Source organism: Dryas octopetala, chromosome 5 (genome assembly GCF_963921425.1).
Source record: "Dryas octopetala chromosome 5, drDryOcto1.1, whole genome shotgun sequence".
Lineage (NCBI taxonomy): Eukaryota > Viridiplantae > Streptophyta > Magnoliopsida > Rosales > Rosaceae > Dryas > Dryas octopetala.
In genome coordinates, this window is record NC_141370.1 from 21829635 (window position 1) to 21854007 (window position 24373).

The 24373-nt window shown below is 35.8% G+C and overlaps 3 protein-coding genes, 1 long non-coding RNA gene and 2 pseudogenes across 7 annotated transcripts; 4 read left to right on the forward strand and 2 right to left on the reverse strand.

The window, feature by feature from the left end:
* The first annotated feature begins 57 nt into the window (after nucleotides 1-57).
* Nucleotides 58-3598, forward strand: LOC147285776 (Transport protein particle (TRAPP) component). Its single transcript, XM_086244282.1, has 8 exons — nucleotides 58-274; nucleotides 639-727; nucleotides 1203-1266; nucleotides 1968-2045; nucleotides 2638-2714; nucleotides 2823-2889; nucleotides 2982-3089; nucleotides 3236-3598. Exons 1-8 carry the CDS (start codon nucleotides 203-205, stop codon nucleotides 3263-3265), a joined length of 585 nt encoding a protein of 194 aa, XP_086100408.1. The 5' UTR covers nucleotides 58-202; the 3' UTR covers nucleotides 3266-3598.
* Nucleotides 3599-4881: 1283 nt separating this feature from the next.
* Nucleotides 4882-6218, reverse strand: LOC147285777 (putative CCR4-associated factor 1 homolog 7 pseudogene; annotated as a pseudogene). Of its 2 annotated transcripts, none has more exons than XR_015122330.1 (2): nucleotides 5954-6218; nucleotides 4882-5819 (listed from the first exon to the last, which is right to left on the reverse strand). The product of XR_015122330.1 is annotated as a putative CCR4-associated factor 1 homolog 7 pseudogene, transcript variant X1 (transcript). The 2 variants fall into 2 exon arrangements; XR_015122331.1 differs by having other exon boundaries at nucleotides 4882-5827.
* A 2286-nt stretch (nucleotides 6219-8504) lies between these two features.
* On the forward strand, nucleotides 8505-8822 carry LOC147285778 (uncharacterized). The gene has a single exon (XM_086245824.1). The coding sequence runs from the start codon at nucleotides 8505-8507 to the stop codon at nucleotides 8820-8822; it is 318 nt and encodes a 105-aa protein (XP_086101950.1).
* A 489-nt stretch (nucleotides 8823-9311) lies between these two features.
* On the forward strand, nucleotides 9312-9815 carry LOC147285779 (uncharacterized). The gene has a single exon (XM_086245826.1). The coding sequence runs from the start codon at nucleotides 9312-9314 to the stop codon at nucleotides 9813-9815; it is 504 nt and encodes a 167-aa protein (XP_086101952.1).
* A 2114-nt stretch (nucleotides 9816-11929) lies between these two features.
* Nucleotides 11930-15963, forward strand: LOC147285780 (double-stranded RNA-binding protein 1-like; annotated as a pseudogene). Its single transcript, XR_015122332.1, has 3 exons — nucleotides 11930-12252; nucleotides 14839-15010; nucleotides 15472-15963. The product of XR_015122332.1 is annotated as a double-stranded RNA-binding protein 1-like (transcript).
* Nucleotides 15964-17623: 1660 nt separating this feature from the next.
* LOC147285781 (uncharacterized) lies at nucleotides 17624-20930 on the reverse strand. The gene is made up of 3 exons (XR_015122333.1): nucleotides 20622-20930; nucleotides 20121-20481; nucleotides 17624-18430 (listed from the first exon to the last, which is right to left on the reverse strand). It is a non-coding gene; the product is annotated as an uncharacterized LOC147285781 (long non-coding RNA).
* Nucleotides 20931-24373: the final 3443 nt, after the last annotated feature.

Here is a 24373-nt window from a genome sequence, read left to right on the forward strand (position 1 = left end):
ATCGGAGAATAAATAAAAAGAAAAATAAATAAGGCAGGACCGCAGGACTCAGAAGATAGTGAAAGCTGCCGGTCCAGACCGGCACGAAGAGAGTGAATACTGATTACACAAGTGAGTTGTGTAGAAGTCCTGCTTCCGAAATCGGATCCGCACCACCTCCAACTCTGTTTTTCCGAAGAAGAAAAAGAAGAGGTGGGCAAGAATGATTGGGGTGGGGAAGATCAAGCAGTACTCTAACGTCCTCGACAGGCCTCTCAGCAAGGGCAAACAAGAGGTCTTCTCTCCCTTTCTATTTGCTTTCTTCAGTCTATTCCATTTTCATGCATTTTTTCTGGAACCCAACTGAGTTTCACATCCTTATGGCATCGTTTTGCTTGATCTTAAACTAAATGTCTACACTTTATTGGATCTCTGTCTGTTGGGTACTGGGAAAACGGGAAAAATCCTTGACTAAACCTTTAAAGTTCATTAATTTCGAACCGTTATTTAGCAATTTCTACTCGGTTGACCTTAATCCAAGTTATGAGCACCTGGGTCCTTTTCCTTCATTGAAATTTACGATAATTGTCATTTGGGCAATTTGATCCAGGCTATGTTCTTACTTGGTTGTTTAAATTTGCATTTGGTGTTTGTTTCAGGTCAGTTTGAGTGCGTTTGCGTTATTGTTTTCGGAGCTTGTGCAGTACAACCAGACACAGGTTGACAACATTGCCGAGTTAGAACGAAGGTGATTCCTATTACCACGATGTCAGTTCGTTTGTTTTGTGCTCATTTACTTTCAAAAATGGTTATTATTAGGGTTCTATTAGGTTGCTGAAGGTGAAAAGCATATAAGAAGTTCAATTATTGGATAATATGGACATAAATTGTTCTATGACGTGCTCTAAGTTGTTATTACTCTTTCATCTGAAAATGAATTTCTGAGCTCCTTTAGATTCGATGGCTGTGCAACTCTTAGTTGGGTTATTGAGTAATAAAAGAATTATCGTCCAGAATCATTTGGTTTACTTAGTATTGCCAGTAAACCCAATGGAAACTGGAAGTGAATCAGCATGAAAAAGAAGGATCTTGGGATTTGGTGTGACAGAAACAATTAGAAAGGACAATTTCTTTCCTTTTGGCTCTACATTGATTTTGATTGGAATTATAATATTTAAATGTTTGGGACCAAAGTTAAATAATATTCATGTAAAATGGAGCAGGCTGGAGGATGCAGGCTATGCTGTTGGGGCTCGAGTTCTGGAGCTTCTTTGCCATAGGGATAAGGTACGACTTCTTGTTGTTGAACAGTAATATGCCTAAATGAAATTGTAGTAATCACGATATCAAGAGACCCTTTACTTCATTTTGGCAGTAAGTGGGAAATAAAAGGTATATATCAGTCTTTTGGGTTTATAAGATATTCTCTATCTATAATGTTCCTCTTTTGGTCGTTTTCCAATGAACACCCGATACCAAGAATACATATCGTCTCCATTTTTCTGTTTTGCTTCAGCTTGGATACATGAACATGTGAGGAGGCATCCCTCTTCCCGTTTAAGTTGTGATGCATTGGATTGTGCAAGTACCCACTTATTGGATTCTTGGAGATAATGATTACTGTGATGTATAGTTTTAACCTGTGTACACTTTGAATGCATAATCATGTGATTGCATTCTTTAATTCATATACAGAAAAGTACACAGTTGCAAATACCCAAGTTAGTTGATGTAGCAAATTTTGAGTTGTGGTTTATAAACTAATTTCTATGGAAGGAGAAATTGTACATTATCATTAATGCACTGCTGCATCTTCTTGGAATTGTGATCTAGCAATGTTATCCTGATATTTTGGAACCTAGAACCCTAATGGTCCAAATCCATAACAGATTATATGTGATTGTGCGTTGGATTTAATTTGTGGCTGAGACTGCATGGGTGCTTAATATGTATCTTTTCTATGTAGTGATGGTTTTTTGGTGCCACAGGGAAACAGAAGGGAGACACGATTGTTGGGTATCCTGTCTTTTGTGCATAGCACTGTGTGGAAGGTGTTATTTGGAAAGGTGAGTAAACAGTAAACACAGATGTTTTACTATCAACTGTGAGGCTTTGTATAATATTGGAGCTAGTAAAAGCTGATGAGTAAGCTGTCAGTTTTCTGCTACTATCATCAATTGTACTAGCCCCAAGACTGAATGCACAGTTCTAGTCTTGTTTATTGGCTAACCATGGCTGTTCATTTAATTTTTATTTTCTTCAACCATCTCACCCAAAAATAACCAAGAGTCGTGCAAGCTTGTTTTCTGCATTTTAAATGATTCTAGGGAGATTATTCTCAACATTAGAAGAAGTGATCTTTGTTTATAGCTCCTACTTTTCTATTTTTCTGGTCATGTTTGGTGCATTCACTGTTGTCAAGAAATTGGTCTGGAAATCTGGACTAAATCTGCAGTAATGCTAGTCTCAATAAATTATTAGATTTCATGAGTAGGAAAATTAGGTGGTGTTTTATGAGTTATGTGGAACATTGAGTATAATGTATGAGAGCTGCGCTCTTTTTCTCCTTTCTGGTTAGTTTCGAACTACAAGTATAAAAGTCCATAATGTACTTAGATTTAGCAACTATGTTAACTGCTCTTGGTGCCTGCATATTAGGTAGCTGACTCACTTGAGAAAGGCACAGAACATGAAGATGAGTACATGATTAGTGAGAAGGAGCTCCTTGTGAACAGGTAAAAAGTTTCTGCAGTAACAATAATTTATACCTCGTAAATGTTTCAATTAGCTGGATGTTTAGGATTTGGTTAATGTCCAGCTAATACACCACTTTTTGGTTGTAGATTTATTTCGATTCCAAAAGACATGGGAACCTTTAATTGTGGAGCATTTGTTGCTGGAATTGTAAGGGTAAGTGCCATCTGCCATGGTCCTTTTTTGGTTATTAATTGATTTTTCTGGGTGCTTATAAGTTCTGATTGGCGTTTCTTTTTCCAATGAAGGGTGTACTGGATGGTGCTGGTTTTCCAGCTGTGGTAACTGCTCATTTTGTACCAGTGGAAGGTCAGCAACGACCTCGGACAACCATTTTGATAAAATTTGCTGAAGAGGTGATTGATGCCTATGCATTTGAAAGTCCCCTTTTGATGTTCCAATTTTTTGCAATATCTTTACATTCCGTACTTTTGATGTTCCATTTTTATATTTGTTTTCTAATCTTTTATATGTCTCTGTTCTTATTTTTTTCCCATGCAAGGTACTACGAAGGGAAGCAAGGTTAGGTTGATGAGTGGGCCAAGATTATCTCATTTTAGTTTTATTAGTGCTCCATAATATAATGAAGAATGGTGAGATCTTACAGCTGCATTGTCAAGCTAATGAAATTTTCACCTCTGATCCTATCAATCATACTTGTGGCAATTCAAATTTCCTCATTGATTAATTCACTTTGTAAGCTATGGCACACTGCTGATTTAAAAGTAGCTACTGTTGTAAGTGTGGTTGATCTAAACAAGGAGAGAAGAAGAAACGAAAAATAAATAGTTATCGCTAATTCTGTTGTTTATAGGAGAATTCCATTGGATTATGGCTTGTGCTTAAAGAAACTTCATTGTCTCTCTCTCTCTCAGAAAACAAAAATTTCGAGTTCAACCGTCATACTTGGCATGGTTTGCATTGCACTAGTGTTTTTTTTTTTTTTCTTTTTCTGTTTGAAACTCTCAAGAAGCTTTCACGATGGAGATGCGTGCAGTTAGAGTGGTCAAACCTATTCCTGCTTAGTCACTTATTTTATTTCATTGTCGCATCCTCGCATGTAACCACAAGCTTTGTTTTATCAATTTCCTAATACATTCACAGAATGACAGAAGGAATGGATGCTCTTCAATGATAAGTTAGGATCCTGTTTTCACCACCAAAAAAAAAAAAAAAAAACAGGGTTAGGATCATGTAGCTGATTCTCTACTTAAGTTGGTGTCAGAATTGAAGCAGACATCAATCTTTTCAAGATTAGTTGAGTTCAATCACCAGGCTGAGAAGACAGACCCGCATGTTGGCCAGAATCGGACAGGAGGCAGCTGCTAGCCTCAAGGAGCTTGAATCTCATTATTACTCTTCTGCACTAAAGACCAGTCCAAACTTGCAGCCATGGTGCTTGTTATTGAATTTAGATAATTGGTCATCTATACATAGGAGAAATAACGAACTTATAAGATACAAAATGAGTTTGTTTGTCTGCTTTGGTCTATAGTTGTGCTCATTGCAGAGACCAAACCCTGCCTTTTATGTTCTGGGGAATACATATAAAGCACCCTCATATTAGCATTCCCCATTGCTCTTGTTTTGACGAATTGTTCACGGAATATGATCAAAACGATCAAGTCAGCAGAGTATGTAATCGAATGAGCAACTCTGTTGTCATTCAGATCCATGAATTGATGGATCTGAATGGCAGAAACCACTCGCTAGTTCGGTTTCTTTTACCCTTTCAATCTTTGCATTTCACGCTGCTAGATTATTTTATTTTGCAAAAGAAAAGATACTAAACTAACATTAATATCTTTTGCATCTTAAGCTTTTAAAGTTTATAACTAGAAAGAAAAGGGAAAGCAGTTTATGAAAAACAAGGTTTCTTGATCACTTTTTAAAAGTTTCAATGATTATCCTTTTTTTTTTTTTTCCAGTAATCTCCAAGAACAAAGAAAGTGTAAAGTTCAAAAACAGCAATGAATGAGTCAGTTTCCAATCCAACACTATGTTCCTAACCCTAAGAAATACTGTGAAACTTAAATCATAGTTCCCTCGGACAATGGCTGCAGTGCAACATCTAGAAGAAGAAAAAAAGTATAAGGAGAAAATACAAGTATAAGAGAATATGAAGAGATTGCAACAAGCAAACGCATGTACTCTAACAACTCTTTTTTATTTTTATTAATATTTATTTTTCTTTTCAATGAGAATCATGCCCATTCTCAATACCAAGACCATATAAAACACCAGCATATTTCTCAGGTGACCCATTAAAGAAAGTCTCTTTCAATTTCATGAAGGTACAACTAGTGAGCAAACTATCAGAACCTGCTTGGTGACAAATACCGATCCTCTCCACATCTAACAGCTCTGCGAGTTTGTTCAATCCACCATGAAGGCTGTTGCAAAACCTCATCAGATGCTTGATGTCATAAAGTGTCGGAAAATACATATTGATCAGATTAAAGAACCCCGTCTGTGTGTCCGGAAGGGTTTGACATGTAAGCAGCTTGAGCAGGTACCCGAAATCATATCCACTATGGAACGTCACCCAAACCACGCTTCCATTCAGCACAATACCAGATGACATCAGTAGCTCACTGAACCTACGAGTATCAACACCCTTCTCATTGTTCTTCTTAAAATCCATACCGCTCTGGGACAATAACTCAATAGAATCATTGGCATACACATCCTCATTAGGGTTAAAGTCCCGGAAATTGAATTGCCACACACAGTACTTATCAGTTCCGCATGTGGGAAGGTTCCCTTCGGCATCAGAAAAGGTGAGACCCAACTGAATTAACTTCAAGAGGTCCACATTGGCCTTAAGGGTTTGATAATTATAATCAAAACTGTTCTTGAAAGTCCCTATGGGGCGCAAAACGATACCCGGAAACTCTGTATCCATAGCTATATAAGGGTAATCATCTACAACATTGCGAATCAATTCAAACTCCTTCTCAAGATTATCATTCCAAACTTCCCTAATGTGAATTGAATCACTGTTCGACAAGATAGACATTTTCTTTGCGCAGGAACAACACAAATTGAAGCAAATAACAAGACCCAGAAGAGCGAAAATCATAAATCTGCGTTACTATCCAAGAAAACCAAAACCCAAATCAAGAAACAAGAACAGCCTATGTCTCAAATTCACACTAAGCAAAACCCACGTATCCAAACCTAGAAATCAATACCAGAAATCAAAGGTACGACAACTCACCTCAATAACTAATGGGCATGAAAGGTCGGATGGGTGGCAACAACACGAGGATCTTGTCGAAAAAATTGATGATTTTCTGGGAAGGAATTGGGGGTTTTGGAGGTGTAGAAACGAAGGTTCTGTTTTGATATAAAGAGAGATTAAAGTCTAAAAATAAAGGGGTTTTCGTTTGGGGAGAAAGCGCTGTAAGCCTTCCTTGCTTACATTGTAACAGCAAGGAATAGCTAGAGTGAGGCTGGGGAAGAATGAACTGGTTCCTACTTCCTGCTGACTCCCACCTTAATACCTTATATCTTCACTATTTTCTTGCCCATTTTATCCTTTTCTTTTTTCATTTCTAATTTTTTAAACCATTTTCGTACATAAATTTTTAATTTCATTTCGGTATCTCAAGTTTGCTTCAAATTTCAATTTAGTATCTCATGTTTAAAATCTTGCAATATCGTACCTCATCTTTCCAATTTGTTGCAATATCATACCTCCGTCAGTATGACTGTTAAAAGATCTCTTCAATGCTGATGTAGAACTTACGTGGCACTCCCACAATACTGACTGGATACCACGTAGTCTGACAACATGACACATTATACCACATGGCATAAAAAAATAATTAAAAATCTAAAAATTGAAAGAAAAAAAATTAATAATTACGTGTCATGTTTTTAGATTTTTAATTATTTTTATGTCATGTGGCATGACGTGGCCTATTATCAGATCATGTGACATCCAGTCATCATTGTGAGAGTATCATATAAGTGCCACATCAGCATTTAAGAGAGCCATACTGACGGAGGTATGACATTGCAACAAATTGGAAAGATGAGGTATGACATTGCAAAATTTTAAACATGGGGTACTAAATTGAAATTTGAAGCAAACTTGAGGTACTGAACTGAAATTAACTCTTACTTTTATTTGTAAATTTAAAATGATCTATGACATTATATTTTTGATACAAATTTTGAATATGGTCCATTTCATATAGAATTTTAAAAATACAAACTATTTATTTTTTAAATTTTTATCACATTTTAATCCCAAATGATAATCCAATCAATCTTCAAAAAAAATTCACCACATATTAACGAAGAAACGCACTAGTCACTGTTTAACCGTGAATATATTATTATAGTTATTATTGAACAATTAGTTGTTATGACTATTGTTCAATAATAACTATGAAAAATGTATTTTAAAATTATTTACTTTTGATTTTTTGGAGATTTTAGTGGGTTGCGGCCTGGATCCCATGGACCGTGACCCGTGGACTAGTGGTCCATAACTTGCAAATTGGACTTGTAAGTTGTTCATAACTTGTGGGCTTTGAGCAATCTTTGGGGCTGAGACTGATGTTAAGATTGACGTTGACGATTTGTTAAGTTCATAAATAGCTTCTAATATCCTAGATGGATTTAAAACCAAATTCAAATGTATATAATTTTAATTAGGGTTTCTTAAAAAGAAAAATGAAACCTGGAATTGGTTCCTGAATATTAGCATTAATGAAGACTCTATCGTCTACTTGATATGTTCATATTTTTAGTTCTTGATTTCATTTTTAATTTAAGATGGAGAAGGAAATATTTTGGAGAATGATGAGAAAAGATGTATAGAATCTTCATTAATATAAATAAGCCAAAGATATGATTGACTGCATTGTTTTTTTGGGGAGGCAGGACGCAAAACCAGGAACTCTTCAAGTTTTAAAAGCTTGGTTCACCAAATTAACTACCATGACACCCAAATATATCTTCAGATAAAGAAAACTATACAGCTCATGCAACAGCCACTATGCTATTAATTACAACAGGAATTACATAATTTTTTCCAATATCATCATCTGTTTTTTATTATAAATATACAGTAACTCAATTATCTGCTTCTGAAAACTTGTGTTACTGCTGCAAAGTGAAACTTGTTTAGTTGAAGCATCAATATCAATCAAAAACACTATCTTCACAATTTAGACTGAAATTGTACATCAAAGAACTATGTTTGCTAAGAAACAAAAAGACAAGCCAATGAGAGTATGTATATAACAATCATAACAGAGTCAAAGTTTCCTGTTAAAGATGAACTTCAATTACAAGAAAATCAGTTATCAATAAGCACAAAAAATCACATTACAAATAAGACACTATTACACTCTTAGTTGACCTTACCATCAATCAGTTAATTTCTACCAAGTGGGGAGCTAGAGATCTACATGAAAATGTTTCCTTGAATTCCAACTTCCTTGACGATTCATGTGAAAATGGACGCATACACTTCCTTAGTAGCATTGGGCGGGGCTATATCCGTTTTTTTCTTGGTTGTGATCTCTTTAGCATTGGGTGGGGATATATATATATATATATGAATATACTGCTTCTGAGCTATTGCGTGAGTTCCAGCATTTTACAAAAATATTCCCTTCCTCTCTCTTCGATTTTCTTTGCTAATTTCTCAAATCTCAACATGGTATCAGAGCAGCCAGGTTCAATCTGAGCTGGGTGTTGCTTCTGTGTGAATCCTTGAGAGAAATTTAACGAAGAAACATCTTGTTTCTGCGATGGGAAAATCAGGTGGTGAGCTACGGGCTCCCATCTTTGATGGAACAGAGTATGAGTTTTGGAAGGTAAGGATGATTACAATTTTCAAGTCTCATGGCATCTGGAAACTTGTAGAGAAAGGGATTACTGTTCCAGAATCAAAGAAAAAGAAAACAAAGAAGGAAGGAGAACCAGTTGGCGTTGACGATGAAGAGGTCGATGCCGTCATTGAGGGGCTGCTCATGAAAGACGCCAAAGCACTGGGCATCATCCAGGGAGCAGTCACAAAGGAAATCTTTCCTCGAATTGTGAATCAAACCACTGCGAAGGAAGCTTAGGATCTACTCCAGGAAGAATACCATGGAGATGAACAGGCAAGGTCAGTAAAATTACAGGGTCTACGTCATGAATTTGAGTATATAAGAATGAGGGAAAATGAAACTCTACCTGCATATTTCTCCAGATTTTTTGATTTAACAAATCAAATGGAAAAATATGGTGAAAATTTAACAAATGAGAGAATGGTTCAGAAAGTTTTAATTAGCTTGACCAAAGTGTATGACCCGATGTGTGTGATAATTGACAGAACTGTGGATTTGCGCACTGTATCAGTGCATGAGGTTGCTAGTTCTTTGAAGAGTTATGAACTGAGGTTAATGAGACATGAGGAGGAGGCTATGGACTCTGAAAGAGCACTTGCTAGCATGAGTTTTTCTCCCAAAACTCAGTCTACACAAAATAGAGTGTTCATTCCTGATGGTGTAAAGAAGGGGGAGAAGAACTGAAAGGGAAAATCTAGGAAATGGGAATCGAAACCTCAGAATACAATGAAGCAAGGAAATGGTGCTGACACAGGGAAACAAAGATGCAAAATCTGTGATAAATCTCATCTTGGTGAATGCTGGTTTAAAGGAAAAGTTAAGTATTATAATTGCGATAAGTTTGGTCATGTAATGAAGGATTGTCATCAGCCAAACAAGAAGGGTCCAGTTGCTAATTATGCCAATCAAACACAGGAGATAGCTACAATGTTTTATGCTTGTCATGTTGCTTCTGTGCAGAGAAGTAATGATGTGTGGTATCTGGACAGTGGTTGTAGCAACCACATGACCAGCTGTGAAGACTTACTTATCAACATCGATATGACTGTGAGGTGCAAAATTAAAATGGGGACAGGAGAACTTGTGCAATCAGCTGGAAATAGTACTCTTGTAGTGGAGACCAAAAGGGGCACAAGATATATACCAGAAGTGATGGTGGTGCCAGGGCTAGATGAGAACCTTCAGATTCTTTGTGCTCATCATCTAACAATTTTGAAAATCTTAGTCTAATGTATCCTGTAGAATTTCTTAACCAACTTGAATTTAGTGGTCTGCCTCCACACATTTTGACTTTAAAAATAGGCATGCCTATCATGTTATTAAGAAATTTAAATTAATCCTCAGGGCTTTGTAATGGAACAAGATTAGTCATTACTCAAATGCTTGACAAAGCCATTGAAGCAAAAATTGTCACTGGTAATAACATTGGCCACAAGGTATTCATACCTAGAATTATTCTTTCTGTCACTGAAAAAAAAATGGCCTTTCATTTTTAAAAGACGTCAGTTTATGGAAGGCAGTTATATTTTGAGTAATCTGACATCCAACAATTCATAATATATTTTCAAGTTCATAAATTTTTTAACATGTCATTACCATCTTAAAACACCAAACATCTTTCTATTTAAAATATTTTATCATTTGTTATTACCCACAGCGAAGCGCGGGCACGAATTCTAGTTTTATACTATAATTGGATGTAACTTGGGAATAGTAATGATTGCAGTTTAGTGTTTTTTTCGGGAGTGTAAGTTCCCCGTGTTTCAAACATGACAATTCCAGAGGGCAGCACTGTGTTGCCCATGAGTGATGAAAAATGGGTTGCTTTTCTCGCACCCGAAGTGAGAAATTATGTATAGGTTTACGAAGTTCCTGGTTTAAATAAAAGAGGCCATAGGCTCACTACATTCCTGGTTTAACTCACGGTGACCATAGGCCTACTAAGTTAATTGCTTACAATGTGTTGCCTTGCTCACCTTTATGAAGTCCATTGTATAGGGTTTGTCTATATTATATGCAATAGCATTTACCTTTCTTTATTCTTATAAATGTGTTTTGCTTGAATTTCTTAAAATTTTCCATTTTGCATGCATTATGTATTGCTGAAAAACAATTAAAGATGCATTTTTGTTTAAATTTTTTCTAAAATAAAGGCTGCAAATTTGACTTTTGTAAAGCAAATTACACATAAGGCTTTTTGACCCAAATGCCACCTGAACTACAGGGGGGGTGTGCTCTTATACTACCTAAACTTTTTTTCTTGCCAATTTACTACCTGAAATTATCAATATGTGCTAATTTACCACCTAACATCCATTTTTCTGTTAAATCATCAAAAAATTTCCTAAACTTCCCATTTTGTCCTTGAATACAATAAAAAAATAATATTATTTTAAAAATATAATTATAAAAGAACTTAAAAACTAAAAAATAGAAAATGGAAATATCCTTTTTTTTAGGGGGTTTACTTAGATTTTTTTTAAAAAAATATTTAAAATGCTTTTATCATATAAATTGACGAAAATACCCTTGAAATAAATAGAAAATTTAACTAAAGTAACGGTAGGTGGTAGATTGGCCAATATGTGAAAATTCAGGTGATAAATTAAAAAAAAAAAAAGTTTGGGTGATATTTGAGCACACCATCTATAGTTCATGTGGTATTTGAGTAAAAAAGCCTACACATAATGGCTCCATCTGTGACGTACTGATATTTGCCCTTACAATAAAAGATCCATCTGGGGCGGGGTGGCGCTGGGTAGGGGAAAAGATAAAGGGGCGAGGGGGGGCTGTTGCTGGGTAGGCGTGCGATGGAGCTGGGTGGGCGGGTCTGGATGAGGGGGTGGGTTGGGGGGACTAGGTTGGGGAGGGGCTAGGTGGCGGGGGAGGGAGGGCTGGGTGTGTAGTGGAGGAGGGGAAGGTTGATGTTTTTTTTTTTCATTTTTCAATTTTTTTTTTGTTTTTTAATTTAATTTAAAATTGTTAAAACATAAAATTTTTTAATTAATTTTTTTGTTCAAAAAAAGAGACGAAATTACCATTATGCCCTACCATATTAGTGCCATGTAGGCGTTTAACTGAAATGTTGACAGAAAAATTAACGAAGGTATCTTAGCACCGCTTATTCGTACTATGGATATTTTAGCGCCAGTTTTTATAAATAAGGTACCTAATTTTAAATGGACCCAAAATTAAGGTATATAATTGCAATTAAGCCATTTTAGTTTTTTTTTTTTTTTTTTTTTAAGATTTCTAGACGCAAAAGGAAAACCAATAATAAATACATAAATAAATAAAACAAGCCCAGACAAAACCGCAAACGCAACCAAACTCTGCACATTTGCATAGCGGCCATAGCCACTGAGCCAGTGAGAAACAATGAACAAGTCGAAGCTGCAAGAGCTGTGTCAGAAGAGGGCATGGGCCTTACCCGAGTACAACAACACGAAGCATGGCCTCGACCACAACCCTCGCTTCTCAGCCACCGTCACGATCAACGGCATCACCTTCGAAACCGTGGAACCATTCAAGTCCGTCAAGGAAGCCCAAAACTACGCCGCAAAGCTCGCCTTCGACCACTTCTCTGATCCCCAACCCAAACCCAAACCCAATCCCATTCCCAAACCTTCCTCTTTCCCTCAACCTTCTGTTCCCTCCTCATCCGCAGGTAAAAGTTTTTGGGTTTTTAGCTATAATCTTAATGCTCTCTGTTTGGCTGCTGAAAAATTTGGTTACTGTTATTGATTTGGAATTTTCTTGACGTTTTTGCGTTTAATGTTCTGTATGGTAGCTGAGAAGGAAAGGAAAGCACATTCTTGTGTTTTAATTTCATGCTACTTTGGCTTTTTTCTATTTCCTTTTCCCCAGAATTAGATATTTGGGTTCTCTATTTGCAAACCATGAATATGTGTGTGTGTGTGTGTGAGAGAGAGAGAGAGTGAGAGAGAGAAGAGAGAGAAGAGAGAGAGAGGGAGTTTTCTTTATGGTTTATCAGATTAGTTAGTACTGGATGCTGAATTTGATAGTTTCTGCGAATGCTGATTAATTAGGTATTGATATGGTTTAGTTACCTGGTCTGAAATATCTGTATTGATGGAGATTTTGAAGTCTGGACTTATATCTTGGTAATAATATTGGAATTGGTTGTCAAACATTGGACTCGATACATTTTTGGATTCCATTAGGGCGAGGACAGCCCCTAGATGTTTGGTGTTGGAAAGTCTACATTGTTTAGTGTATAACACCCCAGTTAGTACAGTATCACTTGATTCGAAAACCTAAATAGTATAGATACGGATAGTTTTTGTGGAGCACTAGTATGTTTCATGTTACATATTAACAACTTGGTTTCACATAGAATTCCTAGGAGGTTTGTGTTTTTTGTTTAACATTAAACATATAAATGCAACGGTTATATGTTAGTGAGTTAGTTCGTGCATGGAAACCTTTTGATATCTTGTTACCATTAATAACGTTGCCAGATTTTTTTAACTATATTTAGGACCCTGATGGTTTTGCTATTACCTTTAGTTTATTTAGTAGGTTCCCTTATTGCATCATTTGAACGAAACGTTTTTAATTCATATATTATCTGGTTTAAGTGTATAAATGACATACTATGGTCGTCATTAATTTTTTTCTTTCTATAAAATTCTTCTTCCTTTTTCCCCCCACTACTAATTTGTTTTAAAAATCTTATATTGCTGTCTCCTTTTCTAGCCCACTCAATTTTTGCTCTTTGCCTCCAAAACACTTGATCCTTAAAAGCCAGTTCCTCTAACCTGGCTAATAAGTCTCCTCTCTCCCTATTTTTTTCACCGTCTAACCCTGCCCTTCCTTCCCGTAAATCCTATTCTTATATTCTTACCTCCATCACCCTTTTTCCTTTCCCCACCTCTTCAAACACCTCCTTACTCCAATCTTTCAACTTCGCCTTTAAAAATTTTAACTCTCTCATGAATTTATATCCAATTCCCAAACCTACCTCTTTCCCTCAACCTTCTCTTCTCTCATCCTCAGGTAAAAGGTTATAGGTTTTCAACTATAATCTTTCTGCTCTGTTTGGTTGCTTGGAAATTTGGTCCTGTTTTTGTTTTGCAATTTTCTTGACGTTTTTGTGTTTAATGCTCTGTTTGGTAGCTGAGAAGAAAAGGAAAACACATTCTTCTGTTTGATTTACATGCTATTTTGGCTTTTTCTATTATATTTTACTTTAATTTTTAAGGGTCTTCCTCCCCTAGCATTGGATATTTGGGTTCTCCATTTGCAAATCCTGAATATATGTGTGTGTATTATGTATGTGCAGAATCTTCTTTATGGTTTATTCAATTAATATGTATTGGATGCTGAAATTGAAAGTTCTTCGATTGTTGATTATTTAGGTATTGATACAGGTTACTTACCTGGTCTAAAATATCTTTATTGACGGAGATTTTCAGGTCTGGACTTGTATCCTGGTAATAATATTGATGGAATTGGTTTGCGAAAGCCAGTTCTTCTAACCTGGCTAATAAGTCTTCTCTCTCGCTCTTTTTTTCACCGTCTAACCCTTCCCTTCCAGAAAATCCAATTCTGTTAATCTTACTTCCGCCTCCCTTTTTCCTTTCCCCGCCTCTTCAAACACCTCCTTACTCCAATATTTCAACTTCCTCCCACCCTTTAAACTGTTCTGATGTCCACTGTTCCTTGAATGCTCCAGCCACATGTTTTTGAATCGGAAATGTCCTGGACCCCATCCCATGTATTTGTATCTAACCCTATTGGACAGTGATCAGATGTTGCCCTCACCAAAGCCCTCTGTCTGACATTTGGGAACAAATCTCCTACTCAGAAGAAAATGAGAATCTGTCCAATTTTCTACACACTGCTGCTTTTCTCATACTTGGCCAAGTAAATTCAGCATTAAGTAGGCTTGGGTCCCTCAAAATTATTATCTTGGATGAAATCATTAAAAGCTTGCATACTTCTGGGGGAATTGTCTCTGTGATCTTATATGAATCATTCCCAACATCTTAACCACTCTGCCCTCCCAATTATTTTAATTTACTTTGGCCTATTATGTGGTTTCTGTTTGAATAGTAGGTCAAGGCTTTTATTTTTCTAAATAATTTTTTGGGTCTGTGGGTCTTTAAATTGCTCTTACTATTGGTGAAGGGAGAACATGAATCAATTATGTTTACTGTGAAATTTTAGTTCAAATTTACTGCGTATTACTTTAATTTCACATTTTCACATATGGATTCTATTATTCCAGCACTTCCTTTGACAGTGGACACTGATTTGAATAGTACACAAGACGCAAAACAGACATTGCAACCAAAGATTCAAGAAATGCATCAAACACCAGGTCAGTGGTAACAGATCAGGTGCCAGTTCTCAGGCCAATGGCAGCACATCAGGTGTTGAAGATGGTACTAGATTTAGAGGTTAGAAATTTTGTTCACTCTACAATCTTTGGACTCATTCTTTGGTGATTGAAACTGAGCCTAATATTATTACTCTCCAATCCTTCTGTTCCTGCACTAAAGTATTTTATAATCTTTTCACAGTAACTAAGGTTTTTGAGGATTAATACAGAAAAAGAGATCCTACATAAGCTTCTCTTTAATTTTATGTGTGGCAGTAACTGAGTCTAGAAATAACACTTCTCATCCTTCAATTGTGGAGCTAACTTATCGGAAACTCTTGGAAAGTAAACTCAGAGTTCAAAGGATTTGAGAAAAGGAAATGGCACAGAAAGTATAAAATGCCTGAAACTCTTTAGCATATGCAACATTGTGCATCCCACTAATGTTTGTCTTAGTTTACCAGTGTCTCAACTTTTTCTTGATTAATACTTAAGTTAATATATGATTTACAACTTATAATCTTTTAATATGAGGTGTAGATATACAACATTTGTACAAGAACCAGCTGCAGACTTATGCACAGAAGAGAAATCTTCTTCTACCTGTGTATTCTTGTGAGTGGGAAGGTCCTCCCCATGCCTGCCATTTCAAGTGTAGGGTAACAATTGATGGACAGACCTACGAGGGTCAAGAATTTGTTCCCACACTGAAGGAAGCTGAACATGCAGCTGCAAAAGTTGCTTTGATGTCCCTGTTGCCAAATGGAGTTCACCTATTCAGTGTGTTTATAGGTTTAAGCTGCACATTTTGCCCACGATTATGGCACCTAAATTGTAAAACCGTTTTTATTCTTTTGGGTCTTTTGAAGAAAATTGTTGTGCTCCAACCATCATGATTTCATAATGATCTAACATAAGCCTCTTGAATTTGTCTGTTGTCTCTAATTGATGAATCAATTATTTGATTTTAGAGGACATGTAGGACATTGTAATTCTTAGTTTTTTGAATAATTATTAATGCCTAGACTATACTTTATATTAATTCTCTTGTTCCAACTTGAATAAAATCTCATCATTTAACTATAGAAAACATATTCAGTTTAAGTCCATGAAATATGTTCTCTATAGCTTTTATGGTATGAATACTGTATGTTAATTATTTTTTTAAGTACATTTGTTTCTTCAATACATTTGTTATGTCATAGTCCATGAAATATGTTTTCTATAGGTTTTATGGACTTCTTTCAGTTTCATATTTATTCTCAGTAACTTCACTATTAAATAATTCTCTTACAAAATCATGATTAGTAAGTAATTATTGATTATCTGACCAAAAAAAAAAGACATTATTCTAAAATAATATCTGATGGGATGGGGAAATAAAAGATTGGTCATCCTCACACTTGCTGAAGAATAAAGTCTACTGAGTTACTGTTAGAGTTTATGGTGTTGGATAGGTAAAATTGGTAGGATATTGTGAAGGATTGAACATTTGGGAGTAATTGATTCCAAATTGCAATGAAACAACAATGTAAAGACAAACTCACAGAGAGTGATCGAATAAAAGCAGAAGCACCCAGAGAGTGTATTTGCTTTAGCAGAGAAGAGAGTGTGGGTGTATCAGAATTTATAGAGACAGGGCCCGTGAAGTCTGTTTGTGCTTCATCGGTAAATACTTGGATATAGTTATAATGTCAATTGCCCCAAGTTTATTTCATCAATCTTCCTATTATTGTTTTTTTCCCCTTTTTGTTTTCAACATTAGGCAAGTATTTGGTTGTCATTGATGCAAAGTAATTGACCGACATATGAAAATAGTTATATTCAAATTCACAACCATAATACATGTAGTCAATAACTCAATGAATGAATGATGAAGAAAAAACAAGACATAAAAAATGACTATATATTCATATAGATTTATGAAAGTAAGAAAACAGTAGCTTTTTTTTTTTGTTGAGTCTAAGCTATTATTATTTTTTGGTTATAGGATAACTGAACTTGTTGGTTCAGTTTTGGTTCAAGCTTGGTCCATTACGAGCACTTTGATTTGGTTGAAAGTTTGGACTTTGTGGTTTGGATAATTGAAGTTTGGAACCTTATTGGTTCGGTTTTGGTTTAAAATTGGTCCATTATGAGCACTTCGGTTTGGTTGAAAGTTTGGACTTTGTGGTTCGGATAACCGAATAGTGCCCACCCCAACAAAATTGAATTTGAAATTGAAATGACTCATTGGGTTGCTTATAGAAGCTACTTAACTAGGAAAAAAAGTCGACATATGAAAACAGTTGTATTTGAATTCACAACCATAATACATGTAGCCAATAACTCAATGAATGAATGATTAAGAAGAATTAAGACATAAAAAATGACCATATATTCATATAGATTAATTTATGAGAGTAAGAAAACATTAGCTTCTTCTTTTTAGTGTTATAATTGGAACAACTCTCCTCCAATGGTCTCTCGAGTTGTAAAATCATGAAAATCTTTCATGACTAATATCATTTTCCTTGGAAAATTCACTAGTAAGTTTTAGTGTTCTTGAAAATTGAGGCTTGAATTTGGAAGCTCAAGAAGTATCAGTTGGACTAGTACAAAAGTTGCTTGATAGGTTGATATGCATTACACAAATATGATGAGTCAATTTCTACATGTAAGGTATTTATGAGGGCCGGTATGATCTGTAAGGATAGTAATTCTAGCCGTGAAATAATTCATAAATTAATAAATATCACTTAGGGATATGACATATCAAATTGAAGGGGAACTGAAACCGTGACAGTGGTTTTTTCACAGCTGGAACCGTTGGTAAACCGAATAGAACCGGGTCTATACAAATATAAACAATTGGGAGCTTGAGATGAAAGTTTAGTGATATGAATCCTCCACATCAGCTAGTCACTGTAACCTACATCACTTTCGATACCGTGCCTTTCAAAAATCTCTAGCGCTATTATTATGTTCAAGATCAAGCATGTACAGTATAGTTGGAGAAGTGACTGTAAGAAAGGGAAGTTTATCTGCCAGAAGAAAAAATTAATTTATACATGTGCTGAACTGACCATTAAGATGCTATCTTTCCATTTTTGTTTTTAGATGTTGTATTGGTGTGAAGTCACATTCCTTGGTTTTATTAGTAGTACGTACGTAGTGCTTGTGCTTTGTTAACTTGATATACAAACTTAAATGCCTGAACAGGTTGGTTTGCGGATTGAGCATCCTCGAGAAGTAGTAAACAGCTTACAGGGTAACTTAAAACCCTGCACATAAGTTCTCTTCCCAAGGTCGGGGATAAACAGTAACCCTGTTATACGATGACATACTCTTTTTCGCTGGCGGCTCAAGAGTAGGGTCCATATTTAAATTAATGGAGCTGTAAGAAGCCGAAGTTGTAGACAAGCCCTTTTGGAACCTAGGGGGGGTGAAGGAAATCTCTTCTGAGCACGACCATTTTGGGACACAGCAGCAGGCTGATGACTGCTTCCTCCTGCACTTACTGGAATCAAAGCAGCTAAGCTCAATGATTTGAAAACTTTCCTTATATGCAATTCAGATTATGATCTTTGCGGAGAGTACAAGAAGATATCAATTACATTTAAAGTTAAAAAATAAAGAGCATATCAGAATATCAACATCTATTTTCGTCAGTCTTCATACCCTATTTTAATTCTGAGTTAATCCTGTGGGGATATGTGATACCATCATTTTCCTTTCAGTGATACTCTGGGTCTCACTAAGTAAATACCAGTAATTAAATGTTTACAACAACAAAAAATGCTTAATGGGGCCACTGCCCCTACTGGGCATGCATTGGGTACATATATGTTTAGAGGTGCTACCTACCATTGTTGCATTAACCAGGAGCAGAGGTATTTATTGCATGGACTCCTGTAGCTCATCAACCCAGAGGACCTCTAGAGAACCAAGGAAACATAAATGTGATATTTCTTTCTTTACCCGTCTTGTTTGTTTGAACCAAAGACCTAACCCGACCTCACCAAACTCTCCACTAAAGCCATGGCCTAAGGATATAATTGTTTCTTATTAAATACTTAAAATATAATAAAATAAACGTGTGTGTATCACTTATGAATAACAAGTGAGTTTTTATCATTGATTACAAAATATTATGTATTTTGTATGCATCCGCATATGCATGTATAGACATATGTGCCTACATTGTGAAAGAATAGATGTATCTGATCATTTCATGATGCAGCAATTCTAAAGTATTCACATATGTATTACCATGAGTTTTCTCCCAAAATCTTGAATCTGGACTCAATAACTCAATTTTCTGGCATATACTTGACAATGATATATACCCACTACTATAACAAGCTGGTTAACCAAAGCATCAACTGTAAAACTACAGGAGTAGTTTATATTCATTAAGATATTTTAGATCATACATTTGTGATATTTTGTTGAATAAACTGTATTTAATTCAAATCTTCACTTTGCTCTAACACAATACTTTAAAAGAATGAGAGAGAGACTGGAACATTCTTTGTTTAGTGCCAGACATCATGGGGATTTTCTGAAAGTCAACCAATGCATTTTAGAAGCATTTTCAAAGGCATATGCAAATGAAAGGACATCTAAAACTCTAAGAAGAGAAAACCATTAAAAGTCGACACCTATATGCGTAGAGATAAGTAGAACAAATATTTCAAATTAGAAGTAAAAAAAAAAAATTATCAATTAAACAGAAGGTAACTGAAGTTTTAACATCTTAAGCTTAGTGGATACCTTATCCACTGTCTTGTACCTTATCGTTTATTAATAAAAAGTTTTTACCTAAAAAAATAAACAGAAGGTAACTATTGATATTTTCACTGATTAAAAAGAATTTGGGCTGCCCAACACAAATTCAAGTCATGACATAAGAAGAGTAGTTGCTACCCTCCTTATAACCAGCTCCTTTCAGAGTTGACATATTAGCTCAAAAACATCATCTCTAGCTATCTGTTTGATAACTTGCATATAACCATATATACTCCAATTCGATGTACTTATTTTGTGAAAGAAAATGGTGCCAGCAAAAAATATTGTGTACAGATTCAAAAGCATCTAAGAATAAAGAACATGATCCCAACAAACACATAAAGGAACATACGAAGGCAATGATAGTATAGTAATAAGGTTTGGGAAAACAAAAGTGCTTTGGGGGAAAAAAAAAATACCACTATTCTCCCTTGTTTGCTCCCTAGTAATCGTACTCGGAATTGAGATCATGGGGGTGTTAGGTCTGGCTTGTTGTTGTACCTCAGCAGCTAGGTTTGACCGAAAGCTAGAAGATACGAGCTTCGAAGCATCTTGCCCTTTCTGAGTAGGGGACATAACCAAATGGATTTGACCCGACTTACCTGAAGAGGAAGGCACAATATGTTGTCAGGCATTTTCCTCAGCCAGTTCTTCCCTCTGTGATGGCGCTTGACCTTGGAATCCAACATGGGTCAATGGGTATGAGCCTGAATGGGCGTATGGGTCGGTTCCAGGTGGGTGAGAGGATGGATCTGAGGCCATCACAGAGGGAAGAACTGGCTGAGGAAAATACCAAAATGAGTTACTGTTAGAGTTATGGTGTTGGATAGGTAAAATTGGTAGGATATTGTGAAGGATTGAACATTTGGGAGTAATTGATTCCAAATTGCAATGAAACAACAATGCAAAGAGAAACTCACAGAGAGTGATCGAATAAAAGCAGAAGCACCCAGAGAGTGTATTTGCTTTAGCAGAGAAGAGAGTGTGGGTGTATCAGAATTTATAGAGAGTTAGAGAGTTGTATCAGAATTTCTTTAGATGAACTTGGATGCAAAGACTGAAAGAATCAGAATTTCCCAAGAATGGTATGAAAAAAATGTGAAAACTTTCTGAACCAGAAAATAAGCACAGCTGAAACGGTGTAAAAACTGGGGCCAAGAAAAAGATGAGCTAGCACATCGCATCGATAAATGGTCAAATTGACAAATTGATAGCTGCATGGGTACGTATCATAAACTTTGGGGCCAGTGTCAGTACTCAATATGGAGCTTGCTTCCATTGCTGGGGAAAGCAACAGCAGCAAACAGCAAAATAGCAAATGGGTTTTCTTCTTTTTCTTAAAATTTGTGATGGGCTGCAAGCACGCAACTATTAGAAAAGTAGATGCGATGTCTGGCTCCAGCTCAAATTAATTTCTTGTACACATTTGATCAAATTAATCTCATATGCTTTAATTAAATATAAAAATAATTAAATCAACTTTCATATCCTTCAATATTTAAATTTTAATGTAAAAATCTGATAATGTTGAACTTATAAAAAAAGAGATATGTCAATATATGAGATTGAGCTGATCTACACACTAACTAGCTTTAAATTTTAATTCACTATATCCTATGATTCCTATTGCAAATACCTCTTATATTTGCTATCATTATATTCTTTTTCAAAGTTGAAACCATTTTCAGTGGCCAAACAAAAGGGAATTGATAGCTGTATGGGTACGTATCATTAACTTTGGGGCCAGGGTGTCAATACTCAATATGGAGGTATGGAGCTAGCTTCCATTGCTGGAGAAAGCAACAGCAGCAAACAGCAAAATAGCAAATGGGTTTTCTTCTTTTTCTTAAAATTAAAAACAATAAAAAACAAAATTTAATTGTGAAGAGGCCACTCAAGGGTAAAACATTGAAATTGCTTTAAATAAGGCATTTATGATACGTACTTGCATAGTGGGAGAGATCACGTGAGCACGTGCAGAGCTAATTACCTTCCTAAGATGGTGCCATAGGGGCGGGGCATAGCCGCATAGGTGGCCTAGTTTGTTGTTTAATTGCCACAGACACTCTGACACCATTTCTTTCTTAAACGCGTTTGTTTGGGTTTTGGACCTCAGGAGGATACATCATAGACGTAGACAAATGACAATGTAGTTAACAGTGGTGGAGTAAAATTATATTCCCTTTCAAGACTTTAATTTACAAGCAAAAGCTGCAAAAGCTGCAAAAGCCAAACCATGCTTTAGCCTTTAGGTGATGACTGATGAGTGATTGATTTTTTGCCCACACACATTTCTTGTATAACGCACACTAATACGACTGAAGAAAACAAGTTACCAGTGTGAAGCATACGAATTTTTGTGGTATCCAAAAAGAAAGTTAGATATTAAGGGTTGGCTTGGTGATGTTTTTATTTTTTGTTTTAAGTTCTTTAATCAAAGAAAAAGACAAGAGCTATGAAGAATGTGAGGAAGAAGGGAAAAAAAATACATAAATTGATTTTAAAATTGAAAATTAAAAAAGTAATTTTTAATTTTTAAATCTCTTTGTTTTTCTTCTGCTTTTTATCTTTTTTTTATCTCTCCTCTAGAAAATAGTCTTAAATGGCAGGCACTCGCCCTTTTCATAGTAAATATGACACCCACATGATTTATGGGTGGACCAATGGTCCAATGCAACACGCCCACCCAACAGAAAAAAAAAATTAAAAAAAAAAACTCCACCAAGCTTCTTCATTTTGATGGTATCTATGCGCTTCAGAGAGAGAGAGAGAGGTACTTTTCAGCAGAATGCTATATATCATTTGCCACCGTGGCACAATCGATCTTCTTAGCAATTCTTGTGTCGATCAAACTAAAATATTTGAAGGAAGAAATAAAAGGAGTCATTTTTCCTTTGTTTTTCCCATTATTATATGAAGTTGAAAAATTCCCAGAAAATTTTTAAAAACTTCTGCCTGCATTTTGTCCATTCATACATGCACTAAAAATTGCCTATGAAATTTCTATGTTTTTTTGTTGTTGCCTATGTAACACTAATTAATCATGATTTTCATCTTGGCTAAAGAAAGTTGTGAATTCCTTGAATTGTGCCAAAGAAAAACATAGAAATGATGAACTTGTACAGTTATACACTGTGCTGGTGCTGAAACGATGCTAACAAAGTAGATTGTAGAATGTAATATTGCGGATTGATGCATTTCAGTTAAAAGATCCGAAGTAGCAAAACCTTGGGTAAAAATAGCACTTGGCGCGGTTATTGCGCTTAAATGGTTTTTATGTTTTTTAAAATACGGAATCATATGAATAATGAAAAAATTCCACGAAAGAAAAATGAATGATTCATATAAATCGCTTAATGGTAAATGCCCATAATAAATCTAACGAATAACTAATAATTCTGTTATGCAGAAAAAGTAGCTATCATCCCCTTTTCTGACAAATCATACAGTCCTACGATTTCATCGACTAATAAAGTTATCAAATGAATTGTAATTAACTAAAAAAAAAAAGAAAAAAAGTAGAATGAGGAAGAGAAGGGCATATATATATATATTCAATTATGAACTCCGAGAAAGTCAGACTCTTGGGGTTGTATAAACTGTTGTGTACAGTTTCAGTTGGTAATAAAGAAACGTGACAATCTTTACAGGAAACTCAGTTGAATTTACATGGACGAAACTAGAAAAAATCAACCCACAAGCACCAAATTCCTCAAAATTTGATCTTGAGTTTTGGTGCTGGAGTGAAAGACAAAAATAAGGTAGATCATGAGAAACGAACAATTAAAATGGCTTCTCAGTTCCTAACCTTTTTTTCTATAATTAACTCACCCGTAATCCATCTATCGTTTATGTGACATTGACAAGGAATGAGCCCCATTGACAGTTTCTCTATTTCCAGTTGATGACGAAGTGTCACCAAGAAGAGAATCTGAGAATTAGAGAATTTGGAACAAGTAGAGTTAGTTCGTGTTGATGCCTGCATGCACAAGGAAGAGTCGGTCCATGACTACTTCTTGGGGAATGAGATGTTCCTTTGTTGAGGACAAGCATTGGCAAAGACACTTGCACCCTCCTTGGACTTGTGTAGAGCACAACTACAATTCTTGTGGTACGGCCTGCGCTCAATTTCCATGTCCTGCATTGATATGCTTTCTTCAAGCACACACTGAAACATCATCCCTGTAACTACGTGGGTGGCCGCCATTACTCTATTCTCGATCTTTTTCTTCCCTTCAATCTCTGAACTTTACTCACTCTCACTCAATCTCTCCTTCACTCTCTCTGTTCCTTCTTTGCAATGTGCTGTTGTACTAATTATGTGTGAGGAGTGTAGGTTGTGTAGCTAGGTGAGTGTGTGTTGTGTTTGACTGTGTTGAAAGTTGAAACTGTTGTGTGCTTTCTAAATCACTTATATAGAGCAGGGGTTTAATGTATGATAAATTGGGTTTGGGAGAAATCAAGAAAGAAATTTGTGCTATTATTCCTACGTACTCTTGTCGAATCAAGACAAGTTTGATATGAGATTCTTTCCAAAGTGGAAAGAAGACTAAGACAAGCGTTTTTCTCTAGGGCAGTGAACATGGCTCTAATTTTCCACACACAGAGAGAGAAAGAGAGAGAGAGAATAGAGAAGCACTTGACTTGGCTTTTTTGTTTTTCAGCTTGGCTT